Source organism: Nyctibius grandis, chromosome 7 (assembly GCF_013368605.1).
Source record: "Nyctibius grandis isolate bNycGra1 chromosome 7, bNycGra1.pri, whole genome shotgun sequence".
NCBI lineage: Eukaryota > Metazoa > Chordata > Aves > Nyctibiiformes > Nyctibiidae > Nyctibius > Nyctibius grandis.
Window position 1 is genome coordinate 10,033,229 of NC_090664.1, and position 14,546 is coordinate 10,047,774.

The 14,546-nt window shown below is 38.6% G+C and overlaps 1 protein-coding gene across 2 annotated transcripts in view; it reads left to right on the forward strand.

Annotated features, from left to right (window-relative positions):
* The window catches only part of CPNE4 (copine 4), a 257,825-nt gene that overhangs the window by 182,756 nt on the left and 60,523 nt on the right, over positions 1-14,546 (forward strand). For both annotated transcript variants that reach the window (XM_068404460.1, XM_068404459.1), the window contains exon 8: positions 14,042-14,140. In XM_068404460.1, the coding sequence (XP_068260561.1) occupies positions 14,042-14,140 (99 nt within the window). The remainder of the gene's footprint in view (positions 1-14,041; positions 14,141-14,546) is intronic.

Sequence of the window (14,546 nt, forward strand, 5' to 3'; positions counted from 1 at the left end):
AAGTCACTGCATTTTAAGAAGAACTGCTTTCTTTCTGTTACTGTAATAAGAGCTTAAATTTCTCACTATTTTCCTTGAAAATGAAGTCGATGAAACCAAAATCTTCACACTGGTGACTGTCAGGGGCATCTGAAAACGCTCAGTAACATTATTCTCTGTAGTTCTTTATGATACCAAGTGTGCTGGAACCTGCTAAAACACTTCATTGCAAATGTCACACATCACAGATAAGGAAAGCCTGTACTCTGTAAACTGTGTTTGAACCTGAGAGATATTTTTCTTTTTATTAGCATGGTAAAATCAGAGTGACTAACTGATTAATGTTGTTCTTTTGTGCCTTTCTCATCTGTCTGGTGGGGCTTTCTCTTCTATTTTTTTGATAGGGAAACCTGTCTTCTAGTGCCAAAGGATGCCCAACTACCAAGTATTCTGCTATGAATTCTTTATTACTTTTAATATGTGGATTTTTACATGTTTTTCAGTGCTTTTTCTTCCATCTCCTTTTCACAGTTGTTAGAGTACTTTTGTGTTTTACATAAAGGTATGAAAATATATCTCTAAAAAGTGACACCCTGTACAGAGCCAATGTGCAAACATACCACATGGTTTGGGAAACTGGGAGAAGGAACATGATGAAATAGAGGAAATATTCAAAAATCCTGTTAGCTCCAGTTGCAGTTGTTTAATAGGATGAACTTGGTATTTATGACTTGGATTTTTTTTCAATTACTTCTCTTTGTGGGTAGTCTGCAGAGAATATCTGCTGACCAGTTAGAATAATCACTTTATTTTGCCTGAATATTCTTCTCTGTGTAGGGTCTCTTTTTTACTGAAATGTGATCATTGTTTAATAGTTAACCTATTGATACAGGCACGTGTTTTACTTAAGTGTTCTTACTTCCTTTAATCATAGTGAGATAAATCACCCACATTAGGAGGAAATAGGAGTTACAATTACATTGAATTAAATGTTTGATTCTCCTCTTTCTTCCATAGGTAATTATTTTAATGATAGCTTCGTAATTCACCTAGCAGAGTAATGAAAGAATGTCCACACCTACGTCATTTTCCTGAACGCAAAGGAAATTGCACATTAATCTGACAAAATGTTGACATTAGGGAATGAATTATCAGCTCAGTTTTAACCAGGCTTTGTTTTATTCACCTCCAGTTATTCGTGGCACAATTTTAGTCATTTATGCAATCTAAGTACCTGATTGCGTATTCAGAGAAGGTACTTGGGTATCTGAGCACTGTTACTTCCTACCATTTATTTGGAGTACAAACATAGAGCTCAGCTATTGCAAGTCAGGTTTTAGAATACTAGCATCACTCTTCACTGAAGTTCTCATTTTTCCAAGACGCTGCATTTCTTTGCATTCTCAAAACACCCGACCCCTCTGCTAAACCCAGCGGTAACAGGCATTGCTGCTTTTTTCCAGAACTGTTTGCTAGTTTTACATGCTATAAAATACTCCAGCATGATAATCATACCGTTTTTCTCCCTTTCTACTTTGCAGTATTCTTCAGTCTGAGGTGTGTTAGTGTGGGTAGTTTCAACTTGAGAGCAGGCGTACTGATATGTATGGGGCAAGTTCGCAGGCAATCAGCCATTTTCTTTCATTTAATCTCATTGCTCCTGTACACTCTGGGAACTGATTTGAAGCGCAGAGAAGGAAACAGAAAATGGGCAGATGTGTACAAATGTTTTCATTTTATTCATCTATGCTGTTACGCCACGGAAGTGTAAGTATTTTAAGTTGCTCTTCACAACTTAGTCATCTTCAATAACAAAAAGGGGCTAGACCTAGATTTTCTTCAGCTGGTGAGAGAGGATGGTGGAACAATAAGCAGTGAAGTTCTCAGCTCTTAGTTGCTTTCATCACAGTAATTGCACATTCTTGCATGTGAGCAAGGCTTCATCCGCTGCTGTTAGGCAGCCATTTCTGGGGGTGAACTGTGGCAACTCCTCAAGAGCACGCAGAAACGCTCTGCAACAGTTCAGGTCAGGAAGCAGCAAATAACACTGGTCCAGCCTGAGCTGCAGGGGTTGTTGAGATGGTAGAAATTTAATTGCGTGTTCTGGAATCAGGCCAGTAAACAGGGTCAGCTCTCTTGTCCTTTGGAGAAGTATTTTGGCACATCTCAGATGCAATAGCAGCAGCACTTGGAGTTGCAGCAGAAACTTTTTGCAGCAAGCTTTGATCCCATCTTGAAGCTGGAAAACCCACCCTGTAACCCTGTTACCTAAAGGTTCACTCAAATAATGTCAGTGCCAGCCACAGTCCAGCTCGGAGTGTCTGTCTTCACTAGTATCTTTTTGACAAAATCTTGGCTCTTTGGAGTATGGTGAAGGTGTATCTCTGCCACCTCATTCATATGCCACTGGTGGTAGCCATGTGTCGGTTTCTTTGTTTGGCTTTAATCTTTATTTGCTTATTTTGAAGGAGGAAGGGTGGTTGGATACAGGATTATTTTCAAAGCTGACAAGTATCTGTTAGAAATGTGATAGTTCAATGGAAACAGAGAAATCCCAAAGATAAACTTGATACTAAACAACATTACCTTTTATTGTCACTGGAAAACGTGCCAAGAAACAGAATTTGAATGGGTATTTCCTTCCTGCAGATCTTAATGTTGGGCTTCTCACCACTGATTCTGGGCACTTTGGGCTCTTAATTTTGCTGCGGTGTGAATATGTTAGAATTTTGTTGTTTAGTACCAAACTTCGAACCTTCACTAAGTCACAGCAAATTGCTCACAAGTGAGAAACGGTATAAGCACAGAAACTCTTCAAAGTAAATATATCATTTCACAAAAATCATTATCTGTTTGTATATGGCTCAGAAGAGGGAGGGAAACAAAATTAATCAAATAAATTACTGTTTGCACACGCTTTGCTTTGCGTATTTGGCAAAAAAAAGTCACAGTAGTGATTTAAAGCAACTACTTTCTAGAGCATTCTGTGTGCAGCAGGCTATTTGTCTCTTAGAAATATTGTTACACTCACAGAAAGCTGTCAGATTCCTCCGTTGAGTTCCAGTATATGTAGCTGAGTTTCCTTATGAGTCAATGTTTACACAACATCATGTTTCCTTGCTCAAGGAGCAGGGAAGCATTCCTATAAAGCAAGATTAATATTTTAATTGTTGGTTTGGACTGTATATATATTATATAATATAGGTGATACTATATATACTATACTATATTTTATAAATTTATTCTGTATTCTTTAAATTAATGTAGAATTATAATATGCTACATCATAATATATATGTCTATTCCACAGTGTCTCATCTTCTCCATAGGGGAAGAATCTGGCCTCACTAGATGCTATAGCAAAGCACTCAATTACCTCATTAGGCTTAGGCTTTCATCTGATTTCTGGATAATTTCACCCATGTGGGAACCTCTGTGGTTCTATTTTCCACAGCGTATTTTCTGCCACAGTTTTTCTCCCTTTCTTCCATGCCCCTATCTTTACAAAATGTTCTTTCAGAAGAGACTGCTGTGTTCAACCCATCCATGTATGCCCATACCTTCAGATTTGCCAGTCATCTAGGGTAACTCTGGTGCTGGGTACCTTGGGTTTCCAGGCTGTTCCTTCCTGATTTTCAAGAGATGTTGGAAAGAAGCCCGACTGGCAAATACAAGAGCTCCCTGTTCATGTGCCAGTTTTCCCAGTGAGCTCATCCTCAAGTTTCCACCCCACAATACAGCATGTTTGCTTCTACAAAGTGTCGCATCCGTTGTTACGGAAAGAGATAAACCTGGAAAATACAGAGCAGTTACTGAGAAGTCATAATTACGGAGAACATTTATTAAACATTTGAATGGATACAAGAGGAATACAAATAGGAAAGGAAGTCTGTGTAGATTTCGACAGGCAGTTAATGTAATCTGTTAAAGTCTTATTTTCTACTCAGTACAAGAACAAAACCCAGAAACTAGGTTACTGTACATGTGCAAAAACACAAAGATCTGAGCAGTTACATTAAAAATGTGGTATATGTCAACAGTGTTCCTGTTTCACAGTTTTAGCTTGTTCGTAAGCTTCCAAGAAACAGGAAAAATCTGCTATTTAGCTGATATGTAATCTTTTTTTGAAAGATCCAGACATCATGTCATGATCTTAATTTAACTCTTACTGGAAATCTTCGATGATACGTTGCCACAGGAGCTTATGGCAGTGCAGGGTTTTAGATTCTTCATGGAGATACTTTCAGAGTCCATACAGGAGATTAATTCAACAATAAATACAACATAGGAGATAAAATAAGACTCTGGCCAGATAAAATAAGACTCTGGCCAGAAAGCTAACTTAAAAGCAGTGCTGAAAAAGGCTGGAGGTTTTGTTTTTAAGTACATAATCTGTGCACTAACCAAGAGGAGCTATATGGAGGGTTCACCTTGCAGCAATGGTGTGTCTGTGTGAAGGCACTAACTGAAGCTCAGAACAAGAGAAAACAGAAACGAGACCATTTACACCTAGTGATGACTGCTATAACAAGTGCAAGATATTCAGTAGAAGTTTCACAAGGATGGATTTAAAACAATCCAGTATGTGAATATGAGATAAGGAACTGTGACCTTTATTCTCAGACCTTTACCCTTAAATTAAGCTTAGGTTTAACCTTTAACCTTGACCTCTTCTGTTATTTTAGGCATTTCAGTTATAGTGGCCTATGCACTGTGTCTCTACTTAATCTAGAAATCTAAATATTTCATCTCTTCATTTTCCATAGGAAACATGGTTTAGAATATTGTTTTAATAAACATTTAGAATTGCTTCACATTTATTAATTGATTTCTTGTCCACTTTATACTAAAAAATCTCCTTGTTTGAAACCTCTGCCAGTCTTAGTTTTATAAATTACCTATAATTGGGAAGATCCACCCCCACTGATGTTTGTGCTGTAGTATCATCCACTGAATAGAGTAACTGGTTCAGGCCCATTAAAGCCAATGCTGTTTGCCAGGTCATTCCTTTAGAATGATATCCAAGAGACGTGTAATTAACTCCCCCACTGATTGACAACAGAAAGAACAGTGTAACCAGTGACTTTGTATAAACACTCGTCATTATTACAAGTGGTGTTTGGGGACAGATCCATGCTGCTCTGGTGGGGAAAAGCATTTTGTAGTCTTTCTGCCAATTATCATCATTTTCCTTTTCTGCTCGAGATACAAGGCAATGGTTGATTTTTATCTGCTTTCAGAGTACAAGATAAAGCTAACTTGAGCTTTTTTTAGGAACTGAGAGCAGACAGTGGGAACTGGATAGAGTCTTGTTCTGTCTGAGAGCTTTTTGATACACACCCATGAATTATGATAAATTTCACTGCTGTTCCTGCAGGTTCTCCAATAGGTACATCAGAGAGGCCTGCCGATGAGCAATGCCTTCTCTTGGTATGCAGGGAATTGTTAGTTAGATGAGCAGAAATCTCAGATACATGTTGGTAACGAGAGGAGGCACTACTGGGTCAGTACACTAGTTTGTCACCTCTCACAAAAGTTTTGGAAGACAGATTCTTTTGCATAGGGACAGAGCAGACTGTGAACTAAAAGGAGGGATACTGATGGAGAAAATTACCTGAGACGTATTGATAATCTCACAACAGGAGCTTTAGGGGGTAGTCTGCAGAAGTTTTTGCTGTTATTATGTTTTGCTATTGGTTTTGTGTTTATCATATCATATGTGAAAAAAGTTGCACATTATGTTATGGACTATTAGGCCAAAGACATAGGCTCAAAAACTGGAATCTTGTTGATTGAGATGGAGAGTCACCATCTTATATTTGTTTTAAAAATGCTCCATCACACTCTCATTTGTTGGACAGCTAAGTCTTCAGGAACACAAGCAGTATGCTGAAAAATCATCCTATTTCCATGTTGCATATTAAGTTGCTAAGGGTGTTTTGGATGAGGAAATAGAAAAAAAAGAAATGTAATTAACATGGAGTTGTTTGCCCTTAACATAAAGGAAGTGTAGTTTCTAGTAGATTTATAGGCATGCATTACAACTACACAGACCTCTATTTTAGGCCAGTGCACAAATGAAAGTGTGCATTCACATCCATGCTGAACTTAACTAGTAACTGCACAGTTTCTTGTATATATATTGAGGATTTTGTTGCATAAACCTAACTGTGACTGCAAAGTAGAAGCTTATTTGTGTTGCCACCATCAAAACCTACATAGTCATTGAAAACCCAGTTATAAGTTGTCCCTCAAATGATTATAACTTATTATAGCATATTTCTTTCTTTCAGAGGAATATCTCTGGAGTTCACTGAACAGGGTGAAAGATCTATATTTGAGGCCTTTAGGCACCCTTGTAATACAAATAAGGGTAATCAACAAGCTATGGTTGTAAGTAATTGGTTTTGAAATGACCCTGGTGGCTCTTATGTGCTGTGAGCGGTCAAGAAGAGGCAACATCCAACTGTGAGGCTTCCCGTCATTGCTGAGCCACTGCCGATGCACTCAAATCTCCAGTGGTGGTATAGAGAGACTGGCTTGGTGATGACGGTTCTGTAAATGGTCCCTGTTTTCATTTGACAAGAAGTGAAACAGGCTCAGGCTGGTGTCATATCACAGCCATCAATAAAATATGACTCACTCACTCTGATCTTGAATTAGAGGACCTGCCACTTTTTGTAGAAAAATAAGAATTCTTCTTCCCTTCACTCTTCTCTCCCAATGAGATAATTTTAAAACCAAACTTCCCATGTGTTTAGATCCACAGAAAGATTATTTTTCTTTGTGTTTTGACTGTGTCTTGTGCACTATACTTACTGCAGCATGTTGGAGGGAATGCTGAATCACTTGCCATTAACCAAGAGGGAGCTATCAATGACTGTCTGTCTCAAGTCTCCTTCAATAGGCAAAGGATCTGAATCCAGTACAACCCTGTCAACTTTTAACATATCAGTTACCACTGTCTATGTACAGGAGGCACAAAGGTATTGATGAAATCCTGGCACTTGTCGAAGTTAATAGGAAAAGTCTCATTGCCTGCAATGGAGCCAGGTTTTCAGTTAATGCTTATGGAGCAAACTCAGCTGTGCTGGTGGACTGATGAGTATCAGTCCATTCAAATTCAGCAGAACAGAAGATGTAGTTTTCAGAAAGAATGAGGCTCTGTAGTCAAGAAGAAAACTTTGAAAGTTGCTTCTAGGTTGGCTTCACAGAGGCTGCACATAGGCTAATAGTGTAGGGTATGAGCTCTTTTTCCCCCCATTAGTCCAGGTTTTTTTGAGTAGTTTAGTTTGAAGAATTGAGTTGATCTTTCTGAGAGTAAAAAGCTCAAATATTTTATCTACAGTGCGCTGAAGAAGGCTTTTCTTCAGCCAGCGAGAGGCTTGCAAGAAACATTGGTTCATTTCAGCTGGTTCACTATTCTCTCTGGAGCCCAACTTCAGAGGAAATCTGAAATGAGCCATAAAAAGTTTAACTTTCTGGACAAGTGCAAGTAGTGAAAAGAGAAAACTGATGACAAGCTTGGATGCAAAAAAAACCCAGAGTGGAGGATTTCATAGACTGCAGGAAAGACCAAATTTCTGTACAGTTATTCTCCCACAGGTAACTCAGGGTTGCGATGTGTATGATGTGGAATTTGGCCTTGGAACATCATGACTACAGCAACAGGATAACTTGAAGTGTTTTAGCTTTTGTACTGAAGGTTTTGCATAGCTTTTCTCATACCCAAGTGGGGAGAATGGGTAGTAGTGGATAAAGGCCTTCCTATAAAAAGACCTTCTTTGAAGTATTCCAAGTGGGGTATATATACTTCAGGGAGGTACAGTAGGAGGTTTACTTCATTATCAAGTAATAATAACCCTGATGAGAGACAGGCTGTTCCAGAAAAATCACTTTGATGATCAAGTAAATTTTTTTATGAGATTTTTTTTTCACCTCCTCTCTTTGGCTTTTCCGAGTCTTTTTTTTTTTTTTTTTATGTTGTCACTGATCCTAGAGAATGAACCAAAGAAGAGTTTGTGTTTGTAACCTTTTGCCACCTCATACCACCTGCAGCTCAGAGTGATTCTAGAAGCAGAGCAGGTCACTGACATTTGCCTCAAGACTTCATTTCTTTGAGAGATAGTAAGTGTCATATAAACTCTACCTGAAAATTCTTGTGGTGTTCTTTTAGTTTAGAGTTGAATGGTAAGAACTTTGTAACTGACTGGGCTGTAATTTATTACGTTCAAGTCCAAAAATGAGCATTATCCTTCTTGCCTAGCCAGAAGATACCTTGTTTCACAGAAATGCAAGGAAAAGCCATCCAAGACAGTTTCTGTTCAGAATTTAAACCACTCTTGTTCAGTACTGTTCCCCTAACACTCATCTAGGGACTACAGGCAATTAATGGACAAAGATAATTCTCTTCCTTGAAAGGTATCCCTTCCACTCCTTATTCCCTTTCAGAGGGTAGATACTGAAGTAACAACACAGAGAAATCTCCTTTTAAATGCCATATATGAACTAGGATCTCACCTGCATCAGAGCCAGGTCAGAGTAGGGAGCCTCCTATTCAAGGGACTACTCTGGCTGCTCGAGGCTGCTGCCTTTCTGGCTGTTTTGCTCTTCTGCTAGCAGAGAACAGCTGGACAGTGGACCAAGGATTTGTTCAGCTCTCCCACCCAAGCCGTTATCTTTTGGTTGCAAGTTAGTGAAGTGTTTTAAGTTAAGTAAGCTCTTATGTTGTCAGGAGGGCTGTCCAACACTGTACCTCTCCAACTAAGTGGCAAGGTAGTACCAGCAGAAGCCATACTAACATTTCATAACTGTACTTTGAGCATACACAGAGCTGGAGAAACTCAGGCTGTCAAGACTGGGACTTTTCTAGGTTTTGCTGGCTTTGTGCATGCTATAATCTGCAGTGTCTGGCCAGCTGGGTGAAACTTAAATGGATTATTTTCAAGAAGTACATTTCCATGGTCTGGCTGTCAGCTGCCTCCAGATAGGATCTAGTCACGAGACTCACTGCCAGTCTTTTAAAAACTAACCTTCAGAGAACGTTTTAGGCTGGTTCATAAATTGCAAGGTTAAGTTACAAGTCTCTCCATTAACCCTGCCCAAAGGTGCTGTAAATAATAGTTCTCTCATTGTGACAACCTAATGGAGACAAATCACTTGAGACATTTCCCTGAAGGTATATAGGGAAAATAATCTCAGTACCTATAGACACCCACCCACAAACACATACTTACAGTAGTCAGTCTTTTCTCTTATTTTATGACAATTGTACAAGAATTTTGCTCAGTGAAAACATAGTCTGACTCTCATATTAAGACTTGGAACACCACTTTCTTGTCTCAAGTCAGATCATGGAAATTAAACTTTAAAAAAATAATGCTTGAGTTTAGATCATATGATCTGGATCTGAGGTAGGAATTCTTTTTTTGCTGTTGAATTATCAAACAGGAAAACTGCTTCACTCCGTGGGAGACACTGGATAGAGAAATTGGTTTATTTCTTGTCTAGGTGTCATCACGTCACAGAACATCAGTATTGGCTGGAACTGGAGCATGGTCCAGATTATATTTTTTGTGAAATATAATTAAAATCAGAAACTGTGCAAGTGAGGTTTTTTTGCTCATGTGGAGATAGCAAGATTAATCTAGATGTCATCTTCTGGGAAGCATTAGGAAATTCAGCCAGAGAAGCCTGTGCTGTTGTAGCTCCAGTGCCAATGCAACTTTTCTTGCATGCTGCTCAGAAGTTCCCTTTGTAGTGAGAGTATTGTCAAAATCTACAGTTGGTGAAAAAGCTGAACAGAAATAAAACTAGGGAAAATTTCCATCTGCATCCACCTGAGATATCTTTCTCTTTTTAAAATGGACCTTTCTCCTTCCTTTCTCCAGTGAAAAGTTCAATTTCAGTCTGAAAGGAAATCTTTCATTTTGTGGCATTTACAAGAAAGACTGAAGGAATGAAGATGTGGATACCCATAAGTCATCCTCTGATGTCCTCTTAACTGAGCCTAGTGGTTAGCTCTATCAGGCATAGCGCCTTTCCTTGAGAGGGCCTGAAGCAGTGTTGCCTTTTCCTGCAGTCAGCAGGTATTTTTGGGGAGGGAGGAATGATCATGCAGGGGTGGAAGATGTTTTCCATCATTCCAGTCAGCATTATTCCATCACTGTGCAGCATTAAACAGAAGTTTTTATTCCCTGCATTTGAGCTTGTAACCAACAGGTAGGAGACTGAATTCTTTCACCAGTTATCTGAACACTGATATACCAGTGTTTAAAATTAAGCATATGGAAAGCCTCCTTAAATAATGAGACTTCTGGTAGAGTGCAGGTATACTGTTAATCATCTGCTTAAGCAACCTGTAAGAGTACAGACCCGAAGAACGCACTGAGGTTTGCCTAAAGATAAAGGATGATTTATGGAGGATTTGATTTGAAAAGCACATAGGGCCTTCTTAAGAAAAAAAAAAACAACTTTAAAGTATTTCATAGGGAAATAATCCTTCGATTATCACCTGTGTTCGTTACCTAATTTTGGATTATTTGCAAAGGTCCTTCCCTGCTTATTTTATCTGTCTGAGTGGGTTTTTATAAAAACTTCTGCACCTTGGTACTTAGATGTTTCAGAAATACTTGTCACATACAGCTGAAATGCAGAATCATTACTGTGTACGTGTTTTTCAGAGAGTAACAATTAATTTCTATCGCCAGATGTGAAACTCTGAAAAAAAGAGAAGTTGTAATGGATGCACTTGCAGGAACCCCCTTTCTCCCTTAGCTCTAATTATGCAAATGGCACTGAGATAATACTGAAATTCTTTGTCTTTTCTGTGAAGCCAATACGAAGATTAAAGTACCATCTGGCTTTCTGAAAGCTAAAGTTAGAAAACCTCTAGCTTGAAAGAAACAAGCAGTTGAATCCCTGTTGGGTGGACATTTTAAACGTAATTTAACTTTGCTCATCCCCAGTTAAAATTCTAACCACAAATCAGCACTCAGAGCTTTTCCCTCTTCCTAAGAGAAATTTTTTCAAAATACCTTTTCCTGGAGGTCTCTGATAACCTTTGGTTTGTTCTTGTATTTATGCTCTGGTAGTTTAAAGACAGAACCTGAAAAGTAAATATGGTTGGAAAAATTCACAATAAGGGTTGGGTTTTTTCTTTGTGAAATGGCCATTTTTTCAAAAACATTTTTTGAAAAGTTGCCGACATTACTAAAACTGTACTTTTTGCACATTTATATCAATTCTGCTATGACATTTTGACAAATCTTTTTAAGTGCTAGTTTTAGGATCTTAAATCGTTTTCACAGTCATTACAGAAGAAAACATTGGTTTAAGTCATGCTTCATCTGTGAAATCTGTTTTTTCATTAAATATTTAGAAAGTAATTTCAATTAAAATTGACTAATTTATATTACGAAGAAATTTCACAGAAAAAGAAAGTGAAGCTGTTTCAAGCTCTATGAAATAAAAATAGTTTCAGAGGTTTTTTTAAATTAAATTATTTTTTCTTGGATTTTTTTTTTGTTAGCACCTCATCTAAAAATTGCAGTGATAATAAGCATAGAATGATTATTAGTGAAGATTTTATCATAAAGAATTCTCCAGGGTTGTTAGTGATGAAAATACTGTGTCTAGTTTTGTTGCAGGCAACATTACTGCTATCAGAACCAGAAACCCACTCTTGTTTGATTACTATTGTATAAAATTTAGCCTATAAACAAACACACACAGGAACTTCCCCGCTTTCCCTCTACCCTCCACCCACCCCCCCAATGTCAAAGCTGCTAAAAAGGATCTCCAAATCTTAGAGCAAAATATTTTCACATTTTGATCCATAGATCTTCCTTTTGTCTGGGATCCCTGCATAAAAAAAGTAAGTAAAATTGCAGGTGATAAGATGGAAAAGTAACAGAGGGCTCAAGAACCAGGTCTTTGCCTGACCAGTGAACTGTTTTAACTGACGAACATCTGTAGCAATAAGAGATAAGGCTTGTACTCTTTCCCTATGGGCACTCCTTTGTACCTCTACTGCATATCTTCTATATAGTTCAGAGAAATTCGCCTTGCATCGACCTAAATCTCTTCCTGGGGCTAAGTGGAACAGCGTTGAAAGTTCAAAAGAAAGCTAGAGTCGTTATAAAAAAGAAGGAACTTAAATGATAATGTGGGTGGTGGTGTACTATCTGGAGGAGTCCTGGGTATGAATTTAGCAAAATCAGCACCTGTGTTTCTTTTACAATGCAAATAAGGTGACTGGTCACTTAACAGCATAATAAATTCAGGTAACTGGCTTAGATGTAGAAATCGAATATCTTCTTACCTCTGCTTCAAGTCAGTGGACCTCACATGGACAAACATTTGTGTGGAAGAAGCTATTTATTAACTTATGGCTGTGGTGGGAGGATATTAGGTGATGAACACCCATTAAGGCTGGCTTTGTGAGACAACCCACCTGTAGTGAGTTAAGTTGTTTTAGACAGTCTTTCTCCTGAAACTCTTTTTGTCCGTTTGCTCTCACTCAGAAAATTCAGTCTCAGGCTTTTTATAGAGTCTTTCCCCCTACCCTCAAAATTTACAAACCACAGGTTTGATGGTCCAGTGAAAAGGGATTGGCTACAGTGCTCACATACCGGCATTGACTGGATTATTCAGGCTGGTTAGAAAGCGTAGGTGGTGGACATGGAAGTCTGTTTCAATAAAATGCTTTTCTGGAAATATTTAACACTCAAGATCCAGTTGAGAGCCAGTGATTTCAGTTCCCGTCTGGGTGAACTCAAAGGGCCCCTTTGGACCACGCAAACTTCAAATGGCTTGAGAACTCTCTGAGGAGCAAACCTTGCTCTTCCTCTTGTGTTGTCTGACTACTAGTGCTGGGTTAAAAGCACTGAGCCTTGTTGAGACAAAGTGGCCTAATAAAACCCACTGTTGTTAAGCCTGGCACCCCACTGTTGCTGCCCCACCACCCCCAGTTATGTTTCATTCCTGCCTTTCTCAGTAGGGAGCTCTTGCACTACTTCTACCAGTCCAGTCCTCACCCCACACCCATGCACTGACCTAGAAGACTCTGGCCCTCAGGAGGGAGTCAAAGTTACCCTCAAAGCCATCTGATAACCAAATGTCAGTGCACTCCTCATGTGACAGTGTAGATGGCTTTGAGGCATTTCTACTTTAAAAAAAATAAGAAAAAGAGATATTTTGTAGCAGGACATTTTCAGTAAAGGCCTCCTGGTTCTGTCAGTGTATGTGAACTTTATCTAGGGAGACCATGAAGCTGAATTTGGGATTTTGTTCTTTAAAGCTGTGAGCCCCTTTGTTGTCTTTGGGCCAGTTTTAAAATTAATATTTAGCAAAGCATGTAGTTATTGCTATGTGCTTCGGTCTTGGCTAGCTGAATTGTATTTAGCAATGTCTGTAAAATAAAATTCCAACAGCTCAAACTCAATGAGATATTCATGTTTATGCATGAATTTAGGAATGACTACCAGCAAGGTTTGGTTTGAATAGTCACTGTTGAGCAACACTGGAAAATAGCCAAGATACAGGCACCGAACACTGATGTGTATAAATCCAAAGCCATTTCAGAAAATTATCTCTGTAACTATTGTCTCACCTTCACTGACTGTAAAAATGAGAATGATAATGTTTGCCCATGGCAACTAGTGTTTTGAATATTAATTTATATTTGTAAAGCACTTCAGTGAGGTAAGTTACTCTTAATTCAGGACACCATTTGACCACGAACATGCAAATACACATATTCCTATATTTTTACACCTACCAAAAAGATGGAGTCAAGGAATCCTTTCTTTCTAAAATACATGAACTTGCTTTCATCAGCCGACTCCATAACACACAATGTCAGTAGCAAGCTGTGTTGAGACTCCTCTTGTCATTTCATTTTGACCTGGACAAGAATATGTTTTTAATATATCTTGTGATTTCCTTCTAGATAAAACACTCCACCCAATGCAAAATTTCTCCTGTAGTATTTTTCAATAAAACCTGTTTTCTATCTGAATTAAAATGTGCTCTTTTGTTCTTTTCCCCTGTGCCTCCTCAGTGCATAGTTTGGGACTGGGATTCCAATGGAAAGCATGACTTCATTGGAGAATTTAGCTCGACTTTCAAGGAAATGCGAGGAGCTATGGAAGGAAGACAGGTAAGTGGAAACCACCCAAGCAATCTCAATATGTAAGCTTTGTAGAGCAGTGTTCCTCAGACAATCCTGTAATAAAGCAAGTGACATTACCTCATTGTCTCTCAGAAGTTAGTTGCTATGTTGATCTCTCCCATAGGTTTTACTGTTATCTGAACATGATAATCTGAAAATGCAAAAAGCAGCCTTTCCTGTACTTCCATGCCTGAAATACTTAGGGTCTTTTTCTAGTTCTCATTCCACAGGCATTTCTTTCTGCTAAGATTTATTTCCTTTGGGCCCAAGCACATGGTTTTTATGAGGTGCTGTGCTGTTATGGCAAAGCAGATGCACAGTCTGGGTACTCAAAGCATTTCCCTATGGCCCTAAAGGCCTTTCTTGAGTGAGGGTCATTCTCCGTCTTTCTCCA